Source organism: Tiliqua scincoides, chromosome 5, assembly GCF_035046505.1.
Source record: "Tiliqua scincoides isolate rTilSci1 chromosome 5, rTilSci1.hap2, whole genome shotgun sequence".
NCBI lineage: Eukaryota > Metazoa > Chordata > Lepidosauria > Squamata > Scincidae > Tiliqua > Tiliqua scincoides.
In genome coordinates this window covers 32,429,378-32,442,968 of record NC_089825.1, presented here as the reverse complement: position 1 = coordinate 32,442,968, position 13,591 = coordinate 32,429,378, and the positions used below count along the sequence as shown (strand labels likewise).

The 13,591-nt window shown below is 42.8% G+C and overlaps 1 protein-coding gene across 1 annotated transcript in view; it reads left to right on the top strand.

Moving 5' to 3' along the window:
• The window catches only part of AGMO (alkylglycerol monooxygenase), a 157,066-nt gene extending 145,064 nt beyond the window's left edge, over positions 1-12,002 (top strand). Inside the window, exon 13 of the mRNA XM_066629137.1 lies at positions 11,462-12,002. Within this exon, the coding sequence (XP_066485234.1) occupies positions 11,462-11,542 (81 nt within the window). The 3' untranslated portion in view covers positions 11,543-12,002. The remainder of the gene's footprint in view (positions 1-11,461) is intronic.
• The last annotated feature ends 1,589 nt before the right edge of the window (positions 12,003-13,591 follow it).

Genomic DNA, 13,591 nt, shown 5'->3' with positions numbered 1-13,591 from the left:
TCTACAGTGCAATCCAATTCATGTCTGCTCAGAAGTCAGTCCCATTGAGTTCAATGGGATGTACTCCCGTGTGTGTGTGTATAGCATTAAAGCCTAAGGCTGCACATGCAGTTTCCAACCTGATCCAGTCACAGCCCCAGTTGGATAAGTACTGACTCCAGTTTCTGCTGTGCATATGTGTAGTTTTACTAGCATGTAATTAGTTTGTGGAACTCTTTGCCAAAAGAAGTAGTGATGGCTTCTTGCCTGGATGCCTTCAAGAGGGGTTTGGACAAATTTCTGGAGAAGTTCATTACATGTTATAAGTCACAGTAGGTATGTGTCAGCTCTTGGTTTTAGAGGCAGGCTGCCTCTGATTGCCAGATGCAGGGGAGGGCACCAGGATGCAGGTTGTGTCTGTTGTCCTGTGTGTTCCCTGGGGCATTTGGTGGCTCACTGTGAGATACAGGAAGCTGGACTAGATGGGCCCTTGGCCTGATCCAGCTGGACTCTTCTTATGTAGCTAGATCCTGACGGGCAATCCTAAGCATATTAACACTTCACCAATTTCCAAAATGATTTATTTCCAAGTGAATGTTTTTAGAATTAGGGTTGGGATGTTAGTATTCATCCTTGAAAGATATCAGTATGTTAGGGCAGGAGGTCTGGTCTAGAGGGTAGAGCCTCCATTTGCCTGAAGATAACATCCACAAGGTCGCCAGTTCAAGGCCACCAGCACCGTGCGACCTTGAGTTATTCCATCTGCTCTGAGCGTGGGAGGATGGAGGCCAGAATGTTGCGACCAGATCAGAAAGAAACATCTGAATGTTGTGGTTTCTTGTAAGATAGAACCTTCTTTCAAATTGCAAAAATCCCTACCGGGATTTAATTAGCCTGCCTATATAAACCGCCTTGAATAAAGTCCGAGGAGAAATCTGAGGACCAAGAAAGGCGGTATAGAAATACCTGTATTATTATTATTATTATTTCAGTTATCAATGAAAATACATGCTGATTCAGTATGGAATGTTTTAGTGTTGCTGCAACAAGGAATAAAATCAAAGGGACAGTTATTTTGTAGTAGGAGATAAATGCCATCTTGGTTTTGTTTCTAAAGCCAGCCGCAGAAGTATTGCTTACAATGTTAACTTTATCATGTACAGTACAGATAGTGTAACATCAGATATATGCGGAGAACCCATTTTTGAACGGGTTCCACTTTCCCATATCTCTAGTTGTGGCACATGATAAAATTATCAATGAGGCATCCTAATTGGATCCTTAAGTAAAGGGATGTTGCCCTATGAATCATTTTATGTTTGTGGGAGGCAACTTTGGAACTAACAGAGTAGGAATGAGAGCCAGATGTTTTCTGGGAATCTGGCTGGATTGTAGGCTCCGTGCATTTCCTAACATAGGCTGCCATATGGAAGAAAAGGCTGGAAACATCCCATTACAAGTCATATATCACCCATTTGACAGCAAGGATTTCAGCTTGTTTTTATTTAAATCATGAAAGCAGCTGTTCAGCTGTCCAGCTGTATTAAATTTAACCCCTTTTCTCTACCAGAAATGAATGTAGTAATTTATGCAATAGTAGCCAAACAATTTGGAGGGTGCAGAGCAAAAACACATTAGAAGGAGCCTACAGTTATTCTTGCTGTAGGAATTCACCTTATTAAGGGTTGTGATTGGCTAAACCTGTTGCTTGCTAACTCTCCAGACCTCTATGAAACATCTTTGTACTGAAAAGGTTGCAGAATATTGATTTGGTGGTTTTATGTGTGAATAAATAATAGTAATGGAAGTGCACGTTCAAAATCTGTTTTGTTGGCATTTGGTATCACACGATTTCCAGTGGTTCTCCATATCGGGAGAAAATCCATTTACATATTTTACCCCTACTGTTAGGTCTGGACCAGAGGCAGATCAGGAACAAAATAGGGCAGACCTTGGTGGCAGCAAGATCTGGAGCCCCTATCCCAGACCTGACAAACTCCCTTTGTCCTGACAGAGCTACACCAGCAAATGAGCTGGCGTAGGTCCATAGGAGACCAGGGACTGGTGGAGGATGTAAGAAAAATTTTCTTTACTCATCTCTTCCAAACGTCCTGGTCCCCAGACAGGCTGCGGAATGCAGTGGAGACTGCCAGCGTCCCTGCACCACAAGGGCTGGACCTGGATAGGATTGGACCATGAGTCTCAGCTCTTCCATAGATAATATAAGATAATCACACTCATTTGTGTTGCAGGGTTATTGTAAGCGCTTCATCCAGATAATACATGTGAAGCACTTTGCACGCTCCAAAAGCACTACACAAATGCTATATATTATTTGATCATTTGTGGAAATCTTTGCAAACTATGGCACCTTTCATTGATAACTGCCAGGTTTTACTTTGTATTAGCTTATTCATTTGCCACTAAGGAAGGGGCTTTGTCTTCATCTCACACATGCAGTAGATACAGATTTCAATTTCCTGTGGAGAAAAATATATAAGTAAGATCCAAAAGAGTAGTATGCTGGAGTGGTAGTTTTGGCAAGCTAAAACATGCTGAACTTATTTTTCTCTGCTGCTGTGAAGTATGAACAAGGCAAGGCTGATCCTCTTTGCCGCAATGCTTTCGATCTGTAAGGTTTTGTGTTGTGGTTGCAGATTGCAAGAGCTGGGCTGTGTTTCCTTTATAACACCATTTTTATGAAGCATCATGAGAGGGCACTGTGCTTCCCAGTAAGGATTCTTTGTAAAATATTTGGCCTTGAAAGCGCAAGGGAATGAACTGATCTCATACTTGTCTCTGCTACTTCCAGCTGCTAAGTTCACTAAATGTACAGGAAGGCAATCTCTTTATTAATATGTATTCCAAACTATGAAGCATTCAAATATCCTCCACTTAGATGACAATTGCAGATATCGCAGTTTTCTTGCAGTTTCAGTTCTTCTCAATTTAGTGGTAGGTAAGGTCTTCAAATGCACAGGAGGAAATTTTTTTCTAAGACTATTGGAACTAGACAACAGCAGTAAATGGCACAATATGGCAACCCGATAAGGTGTTCATTGAGGAGAGTGTCCAGTTGTTGAAATTCTGGTTATGAATACACGTTGGATACACATCTAGGTGTTTTGAGTCATGGAAGTAATTCATTTTATTGTAGCTGATATGGTAGCTTTGTTTTACCTTTCCACCATACAGTGCACTTAACAGTAAAGGCATCCCCTGTATCCGCAGGAGTTCTGTTTATCTGCAGGAGTTCTGTTCCTCCCTCCCCCATGTGGATTCAGAAACAGTGGATTTGGGGGACCCTATATAAATAGTGCCCCCCGCATCCATTACCTTTGTTTTTCTTTAGCAGCAGTGGAAGTGCAGGTGTTTCTTATTTAGAAAGGAACAATCTTGCTTAACTGAGACTAACTGAACATTTAACAGGAAGCAAGGATTTTCCTTAGTCTCCCTCTAGCATGCAGGCTGGTTGCCTGCTTGCCTGCCTGTGCAGTTCTTCAGTTAAACAAGAATGTGCCTTTCTTAATAAGAAATACCCAAGCTTCCGTTGCAAAGAGTTACAATATAGTATAAAGGCAAGCTGTCTTGATTCAGGTGCATAAGCACTTTTCCATTTTTGAGGTCCCTCATTGGATCACACCATATTAGTGGCAATTGCAGTTAGTGGCCTGTAATCCATGTAGGAAAAAGCTAAAGATTCAGTGCCTTCCAGGCCAACTAGTTGTTTACAAAACTGATGAACTAGAAAGAGTCTGTCTATTAAATCTCCTTTACTACTGCATGCAACATTTGAGGTATACTTGGAGAGCTTCCTTTATGTGTTTCCTTTACAAAACGTTTGGCTGCGTTCAAATGGGGAAAGTCACACATTCTGCTAACATGATACTCTCCCTAGGTTTATTTAAAACTAGCTCAGGCCATCAAATAATTTTGACAAGCCAATATCTTCTTTTAATAATATATTCTGCACTTCCTGTTGCTTAAGATTTGGAAGAGGCAATACTGACCACTCCTAGTAAGTATTCAACAATTGGTCCTGAACATGAACTATTTAAGCTTAACTTGAATGAGCTCTTAGTGTATTGTTAAATTATTTTGTATTGTTTCTAAGGAAAAAGGATGTCTTGAAAGCTATATCCTTGCTTTATTTTGCTTTCTGGCCTCCTTGCAACTTAACACTTGTGCAAAATCAACCTCTTCATAAATGACCTGGAGACAGGGGTGAGCATGAGGGGACTAAGTTTGTAAATGACACTAAACTTTTCCGAGTGGTGAAGACCAGAAGTGATTGTGAGGACCTCCAGAAGGATCTCTCCAAACTGGCAGAATGGGCAGCAAAATGGCAGATGCGTTTCAATGTAAGTAAGTGTAAGATCATGCACATTGGGGCAAAAAATCAAAACTTCACATATAGGCTAATGGGTTCTGAGCTGTCTGTGACAGATCAGGAGAGAGATCTTGGGGGGGTGGTGGACAGGTCGATGAAAGTGTCCCCCCAATGTGCGGTGGCAGTGAAGAAGGCCAGTTCTATGCTTGGGATCATTAGAAAAGGTATTGAGAACAAAACGGCTAATATTATAATGCCGTTGTACAAATCAATGGTAAGGCCACACTTGGAGTATTTTGTCCAGTTCTGATTGCCACATCTCAAAAAGGACATAGTGGAAATGGAAAAGGTGCAAAAGAGAGCGACTAAGATGATTACTGGGCTGGGAAGTAATGAGGAAAGGCTACGGCGTTTGGGCCTCTTCAGTCTAGAAAAGAGACGCCCAAGGGGGGACATGATTGAGACATACAGAATTATGCATGGGAAGGATAAAGTGGATAGAGAGATGCTCTTTACATTCTCACATAACACCAGAACCAGGGGACATCCACTAAAATTGAGTGTTGGGAGAGTTAGGACAGACAAAAGAAAATATTTCTTTACTCAGTGTGTGGTTGGTCTGTAGAACTCCTTGCCGCAGGATGTGGTGACGGTGTCTGGCCTGGACACCTTTAAAAGGGGATTGGACAAGTTTCTGGAGGAAAAATCCAATACGGGCTACAGGCCATGATGTGTATGTGCAACCTCCTGATTTTAGAAATGGGCTATGTCAGAAGGCCAGATACAAGGGAGGGCACCAGGATGCAGGTCTTTTGTTTTCTGGTGTGCTCCCTGGGGCATTTGGTGGGCCGCTGTGAGATCCAGGAAGCTGGACTAGATGGACTTATGGCCTGATCCAGTGGGGCTGTTCTTATGTTCTTAATAACATTTGAGGTCACAAACACAAGAACTATTTTTTGACTCTGATTTTGGAAAAGAAAATACATTTCCTCCATTAAAGCATGATTAATTTAGGAAGCCATGATATAAATGTGTAATACCTCCCAAGTGGGGGTCCAAGATGGTCATGATGCCAAAAGGGGACAACTCTAGCACCTAGGCAATAACACGCACTCCCTCTCTAGGTTTTCTTGCTGGAGAACTTGGGTCCATTTACCCCAGTACTTTGGGTTGCAGGAAGGAAGGGGTTTCAGGGTTTCACCCACATCTTTGTATTTCGGGTAGCTTCTTATAGCCTACCCCAATCCAGTTGATGGAGCTGGCAGCATTCCTAGTTGCTCCCTTTCATCAGCAGCAAACTCATGAGCATTTAAACCCAGAAAAACACATGCCCCATCATTTCCTCTCCCTGGGAAAGGACCTAGATCAAGTATCCCCATTGTCTTAACAATGGAAACATTCCTGTGGAAGATCTTGTGATAATGTGTGATCTCCATCTGTTGGTGCCTCTATCCACTGTCCTGGTGGCATTTTTCTTCCCACCAAGCCACAAATGTTGAGAATAGGTTGACCAAAAGATTATGGCAATATTGGACCAAGTATATGATGAAATTAGGACTCAACCAAACCGGGATCTTCTTTCTGAAATACTTTACCGCTCCCAAATAATTGTCTGCCTTTTTCAGTTATGGGGGGGATCCAAAGTCACAACATTGTTGTGGCACATACTGAGTGAGGGTAATGCAATTCAGTTACCCTTACTCTGAATAGCTTCCAAAAAGGAAGAACAGCAAGAGTCAAGCAGAGAATGAGCAGACTGCAAAAAAGGGCGTGAATAAAATATGTAAGTGGGAATTTTCTGAACCTTTTTATTCCCTCCCTCCCTGTGTCAGAAGTTTCCATCGGTAAACATTTGGTAAAGCTTTAGATAAATGTCTGTGATTTCAAAATACACATTTTTCATATGAAATGTCAAGAACTTCACATGGAATCTCCTGCTAGAAACATTTGTTGTGCACAATGCCACATATATCACTTATGTCATTGCCGAAGTCAGACTTCCATAATATCCATGTGATAAATTGTCCAGTTTTGAGCTAGCTGGCTTAAGTAAATGTTAATACTTTTCAGTTCTATATACAAGTGCCCCACACTTAAATATTTTGTGTGTTTTTCAGCCAGAGACAAGGAACTTTGTAGCAGATGATCATTGTTCACTGTTTGCAGGTGCTTAGACTGAAACAAGCTTAATTTATATGCTAACAAAGACGTAGATGTGTGCCTCACACCTGCTTCTGTAGTGCAGAGCTCTAAAGATTGTAAACTCATTTACTCCTAATTCTGGTGCTTCTTTTTATTAGCAAGACAATTCCATGTTCCAGTATTCTTGCTTGTAGACATTTTACTTGAGCTGTTTTGTTTCTTCTGGAATTCTGAATGAGTTCTTTGTTTCAGCAGCTGAACTGAAGGTAGTTGTCATTTAATGAAATCTGGTCCAGGCTACTTTCCACCCATCTTTCTTCACCCACACTCATACACGCTATCCTTGGTGTGAGAATTTGGTCTGGGGACAATTACACCCAGTCTCATAAACATACACAAACCCCTCACAAGTTTGAAAATATTTGAAATAAAGGATTGATCTATGAAATAAACCCTTAAATATAGTCAGGGTTAGAAAGAGGTGATGAGGCTTGCAGTGTCTAGGAAAAAATGAAATCTGTTTCATTCAAATAGCAATAAATGCAAGAATCTTTTCATGTGATGTGCCATGTGATAATATGAAATAATCCAGGCTGCACTAGTGAAGAAACCAAGAGTCTTGCTCAGCTGGCCTTGTAGTTTCCAGACTAGCAGCCCAATCCTAATAGCTGCGGTACCCAGAGGAACAGTGGTGCCAAAATGGCAACCACTATATTCTGTGGGTCCCTTTCCACTGAGTAAAGGCATAGCGCAGACTTGAGAACCTCCATGCCAGGCTGAGAAACCCAACACAGAGGATAGGATCCAGCAGAAAAGGACTCCGTTGGTTCCCCCCACTAGGCCCCCCTTTCCCACCCCATTCCACTACCCTGGAATGCCTCCCCCACCCCATGAAAGGCCACACTGCCACCCAGCTCTCTTAACCTTGCTCAAGTGGCCACACAGCATCCTTCACCTAGCGCTGGGCCCAGTAAATTCCCACAGTGCTGTAAATGTGCTTCATGACATGTTTACGACACTGAACACTGGCGCTGGAGATCAGTGCTGGCACTAAGGGAGTATAGGATTGGGCTCTGTTTGCTTGGGGGCCAGATGGGGCCTAGTAGATCCAGTGCTGGGTTTAGCTTCCTTTAGTAGACCATCCATCCCTCCAGGCGGAAGGCGGGTACCACAACATGGTGGGTCAGCCCTTGAATTCATCCATTTTAGAAAATAAATTTTGTTCACTCATTTATTTAAAATATTTATACACAAAGCTCCTTCATACATGAATCCATTTCTACATAACTGGGATTTCAAGCAGTTATCACAACTCTTCTTAGTATAAAATGGACCGATATCATAATCAAAGGCTTTAACCTGGATATAAAATTTCTGCTTGAAATGAAGAATGTTTGTGCGTTCTTACACCTTTTTTTTTTTAAAGTAGGTTAAGAACCAGAAAAATGCTTTTCACATTTTTTTCCCGGGTTTGTGCAACTATTACCTGTGTTTCCAAGGTTTATTTAAAACATCTGGATGCCTGCTGTTTTCTTCTTCCTTGTTGGACCTCTTGCCAGAACAGGTAGTCAAAAACAAAGTAGAGGGAAAATCCAGCATCTGTATGCAAGTCTCTCTCTCTCTCTCTCTCTCTCTCTCTCTCTCTCTCAGGAAAACAGCTGTAGCTTCCATAGGAAGCACTCATTTTTCCCATCAGCCAAGTCTCTGCATGCCCTTGGGCCCAGTTTTGGCACAACTCATCAAGTAGGATGCAGTTTATGGCTTAGAACTTATGAGAGAAAGCGTTTGGGCGGTCCCTTTCCCTGGCAGGACGCGGAGAGCAATTCCCCAAGCTGCAAGCCACATGTGATCATCTGACCTCTTGTTAGCACACCATGGGAGAGGTTAACAATTGTTGAGACTTCAGGCATCCCTTTGACATAGACGCAAAACAATAACAAGCTTTTCCAGGATACAACTATATATTTTTTTTTTAGTACATCAAGAATTTGCCTCAGCAGACAATATAATTTAAACAGAATTGTGGTATCGGTTTTTAACTTGTGGTTTGTTTTTAACTTGTGGACTGTAACACAAGTTACAGTGTACACTTTTAACTTGTGGATTGTAATCTTAAGGGGAAAAAAAAGTTAAACTCATTTTAAAATGTTCTTTCTTATATTGGTGTAGCCCATTTCAGACCTTGATCCGAAGGCTCCTGCTGCAGCCACCTTATTGAAACCAAGGGCCCAATCCTATCCTTTCCTCCGCTATAGCATTCAGCCACATCAAAACAACCTGCACTGCATGCTGGGGTGCAGGGATGCCAATCAGGAGGCCTGAGAGGGGTAAACGAAAATATTTTCCCTTACCCCTCTGTAAGCCTCAGTCACCAATGGACCTCCCTACACCAGCTCTTCAGCTTGTATAAGTAGTGTACAAGGAGACAAAGGGGGCGTGTCGACTCGCTCCAGAGGGACTAGCAGCTGGTGCAAGTAGTTTGCACCAGGGGCCATCCCTCCCACCTCTGACATGCCCCCAGTCCCTCCCCATTTCCCCAACCCTCCACATGATGGGTAACCTAATTCAACTCTTTCTATCACTTTCTGGTCATAAGCAGGTGTTAATGTGGCCTTGTGCAAAACCCTGTACCAAGCAAGCATGAATAAACTGAGCAATTTCACTCTAAGTGTATCACCTTGCTGATCCCTTCAGCAGGCCTTCACTAGGCTAAGGGGTGCCAGGGGCTTCTCTTCCCCTTCATCCTCTTTGTCATCTGGGGAAAAAAGGTGCTGCAATGAAACATGTTTTTGTGGCCTTTACATTGCAGTCATGGGCACAAGCCAACGGTAGGTGATTTTTGTTTAACAAGTAGTACATTAATGGTCTGTTTTGTTAAACATGTTTGGCAATGTACTGTCAATTAACCCACAAATTATGTTGTGATTCCTACAGTGATGTGTATATATAATTTAACTGAGGCTGCTGACAGGTGCCAAAGTAAATGCAATGATGATGTATCTGAGGGAATGTACTTTCCACAGTGCTGTTTTTAATAACGACGTCCAGTGTGATCATAGACACTATGGAATCACTGAGTCTCCGGTGGCTGAAATGTGAATTGAACAGTCCTAACAGTACATCACTCCACACACTTCTAAATAGGAGATTATACCAGTCTGTTTTTCCTCCTCACTGTGATACCTAATCAATTTCCCCCACTTAAAGCTCAGAATTAAATCACGTTTGTGGCAATGGTTCATGCACTTTGAACTCTTTATTTTATGAAAGAGACACTTCTAACAACATTGCACTGATTAATTGTACAAATGACACAGGAGCAGTATTTGACAGTTCATAGGAAAACAGTAGTCAATTGATCTTCTTGGTGACCAGCAGAGGGCATTGTTTAACATTGCAGGAGAAATTCTGCAGTTGCTTCTATTTTCTTAAAATTTGTGTTTAAAGTTAGAAGAAGAAAATGCTTGTCTTTAGAAGCAGACTATATACTGCAGAGAGAACTGTTCTATATCAAGTCTCGTCAGACAATAGGGAGACGATGCAAATTCTCAATTGCTACTTGCAGTCATTAGCAGGATGGATGAGGACAAACAAGCTGAATTTAAATCCAGGCAAGGTAGAGGTCTATTGCCGAAGAGATCATAATCCAGGCTGTAGACGGTCAGCCTGTTTTGGAAGAGGTTGCACTCTCCTTGAAAGAGCAGGCTTGCAGCTTCGGAATAAGTCTGGACCTGGATGCTCAGATGCTGACTGATTTGTCCGAGTTGCAAGACCATTCTGGGAGTCATTAAGGATCATGCCAAATTAGGCCCAGAATTGATTTTAAATCTATTTAGATTGCAATCCTTACCTACACCAGCACAGCCAGACTGCAGTGGCCTGTGCTGTATCCAACACAGGGTAGGAAGCAGCTGGAGGTCACTTCAGAGTAAGGGAATATTTTTCCCCTTACCCCATGTAACACACCAGCCTGCCCTATGGGGCTACTTGGATCTGCACCAGCTATTTAACTGGTGCAAATCCAAGCAGCCCGTGTAGGGCTCCAAGGCCCAGGAACAGGGTTTAGGTTACAATGTGCACTGCTGCTGCTGCCGATCCCGCCCCCTCCCGGATCTGATCCTCCCCCCTCTGGGGGGAGTGGGAAGCCCTGCAGATGTCTCTGCAGGGCTCCCCAAGCCTCTGTAACAGGGAAAAAAAGTTTGAAAACCGCTTCCAGTTTTGATCAAAAACTGGAAGTAGTTTTCAATCTTTTTTAAAAAATTGTTACAGTAGCTTGGGGAGTCCTGCAGAGGCATCTGCAGGGCTCCCTGCACCCCCAAAGGCCACCACTCCCTAAGATAAGTGTAGAAACCTCCATCCCTCCCAGCAGCAGCACAATCCTGGGGATCGAATTGCTGCCATAGACCCTCCCCTGCACACACATTGCTCCCAACTTTCTTGCAGGAGTTTGGAAAGCATTGTATTACATGATGAAGTAGCATCACTCAGAAGAGGAAATGTGGGGTGGGGAAATTAATGGGCGCTGGAAGGAACATTCCTGCTGCTAGGGAGTTTTGTCCACTTAAACCACCATGATAAGAGAGAGAGAGAGAGAGAGAGAGAGAGTGTATGATTTTCACAGCTTGGAAAAATTGAATTGAATTAGCTCAAATGGTCAAATGGAACACATCTTGAATCAAAACTTGAGTATGATTTGGAGATCTGTCCAAGCTTTTTCTCCTGTTGTTGCCATTCACTTTGGTGGTGTATTTGACTTATTGGTGTGCTTGAAGTAACCCCTAGTTCTGCAAGGCAGTAATTCTACATGTCTCATAGGTGTCAGTGGTCATTTCTGGTGTATTATGTTCCTTTTAGTGAGCCCTGCATATTGCTAGGTCTAACTTAATGACTGAATAGAATGTATGTATCTATTCCTTGGTTTACTTTGTTATCTGAAAATTATTGTATTGACATGGACTTTGATCTGATGTTTCTCTCTCCTTCTTGCTCTCTTTCTGTTTTATATTACAGGTGTTATTTTTTCTTTCCGTTGCTTATTGGGGAGTACAGATTATGAAGCAACTGACCTCAAGCAGAGCAAAGAGTCAGTGACAGGAAATATGTAAGATTCTTCATTGCAACTATATATGAAATGCATTCTTTTCACAGAGGCTAAACAGTGGTAGGAATTACTCTTCTTAAAAGTTAATCACCTTCATTTTTACTTTTAATAAGAACACAATAAAATAAATGTTGATGCCTCAAGTTTTACTTGTATCCATTCAGAAAACTCTAGATCTTCTCAAAGTTAAATAAATGTTTTGGTTGGCAACCTTCAATCTCAAAAGACTATGGTATAAGCCTAGAGCACCCAGTAGTCCCAGGCGGTCTCCCATCCAAGTACTAACCAGGCTTGACCCTGCTTAGCTTCCAAGATCAGACAAGATCAGGCATGTGCAGGGTAACAGGTCTTAAGAGCCTGTAAATGTTTTACACCAATAAATGTAAAAAATGTAAAAAATAAATGTTTTACACCGATTTCATTTCATGTGCAGTTTTGTATGTAGAGGACCTTTAAAAACTGATGAAACAAATAAATGGCCTCCTAACTGGAAATAAACCATCTTTCTTTTCATGTACGAATAAAATCTGAGGCAATCATGACATAGATGGGCATGTCCAACTGATTTAAGCCAGTTTCACGGAAGTAAACAGGGGCAGAATTGCAATCTGATTAGATTTGAATGTGAAAGTGTAATTTTCATAAGCACTGAATTATGTAGGAAGGTATAAGGCATTTCCCAGTTGTGCAACTAAAATGTACTGGATGTGTAAGAATGAGTAGTTGTGACAGGAAAATTATTAAAAGCAGCAGGATAAAGCAAGCCAAGTGTTTTTTGTACTATGCAATGTAAGTTTGCGGCTGAGAATAACCAGGCGATGAAGGAGTTTGCTTGCCAGCAATGGCTGCTGACTCTTTTTCAGGATTGGTGGAGGGAGCTCGCCTCCATTACTGATCCACCCAGTGGCGTAGTACTGCAGGTACCACAACGCACCCTGCAAGTCACCCATCCCACTCACTGGAGCCATTCTGGGCAGGCAACGCACAGGTGCGTGAACAGAATGGCTCCAATGGCTATAGTAGTACTTACTGTGCCCCACTGTAGTTATGCCACTGCACCTACCGCCTTCACCTCTTCCCCGCTCTCTACATTCAGTAAAGAGGAGGGGATCAGAGCACTTCCACTCTTTTTTCATTTTCAAATCCAGGGAGCATGACTGGAAGCACCAGAAGTACCAGCTAACATGTCGCTGCCTAAAGCAGGGATTCTCAAACTGGGGCATCACAATGCCCCAGCCAGAGATCCCTGGCCTCTGCCCCTTTAAGGGACGGGGAGGGGGGAAAGCAGTGGTGTGACCTGCTGGATTGCACCACTTTGGAGGGGTGCAGGGGCTTTTGGCCATTTACCAGAGCCTGCAGCAGCCTCCTAGCGGTGCAGGGAGCCCCCGCACCAGTCTTCACAGAGCACCCCACACTGCAGTCAGTAAAAATCATGATTGCAACTACTTCCAGTTTCATGAATACAAAACCGGAAGTGGTCACAATTTTTAGGGTCTCAGCAGCAAGGGGAGCCCTGCCGAGGCTGGCACGAGGGCTCCCCACATTCCCAGGAGGCTGCTGCAGGCTCTGGTAAGTGGCAGCAAGCCCCTGCGCCCCTCCTTCCCCCCACACGCCCCCACACGCTGAATGTGGCTCAAACTCTCCCTGGGCGTTTGAGAACCGCTGGCCTAGAGGGATGGGGCATTTGGTGCCCTGCCTCACATCTGTATTCCTAATTAGTCTAACTGGCTGCAGAATTGACATATGACTTTTCTGATTGATAAGAATGATTTCAAAACTGCTTCCTTTCATGGCAAATATGTCATTAATGAATAAAAGAATTAATGGTTATCAGGATTACCATCATTTTAGTGACTACGCTTAACATCAGTGGTAGTGCATTTGATTCCAAATAAACTAATCTGTTATAACCACTAATGCGTTTTTCATCACATTGCTTCAGAGCCTAATCCTATTCTCCCCCACCCCGCCCCACTGGTGTAGTTGTGACAAAAAGGAGAGCATGATATCCGGGGGGGGGGGGGATAGGGAAGCTTTGG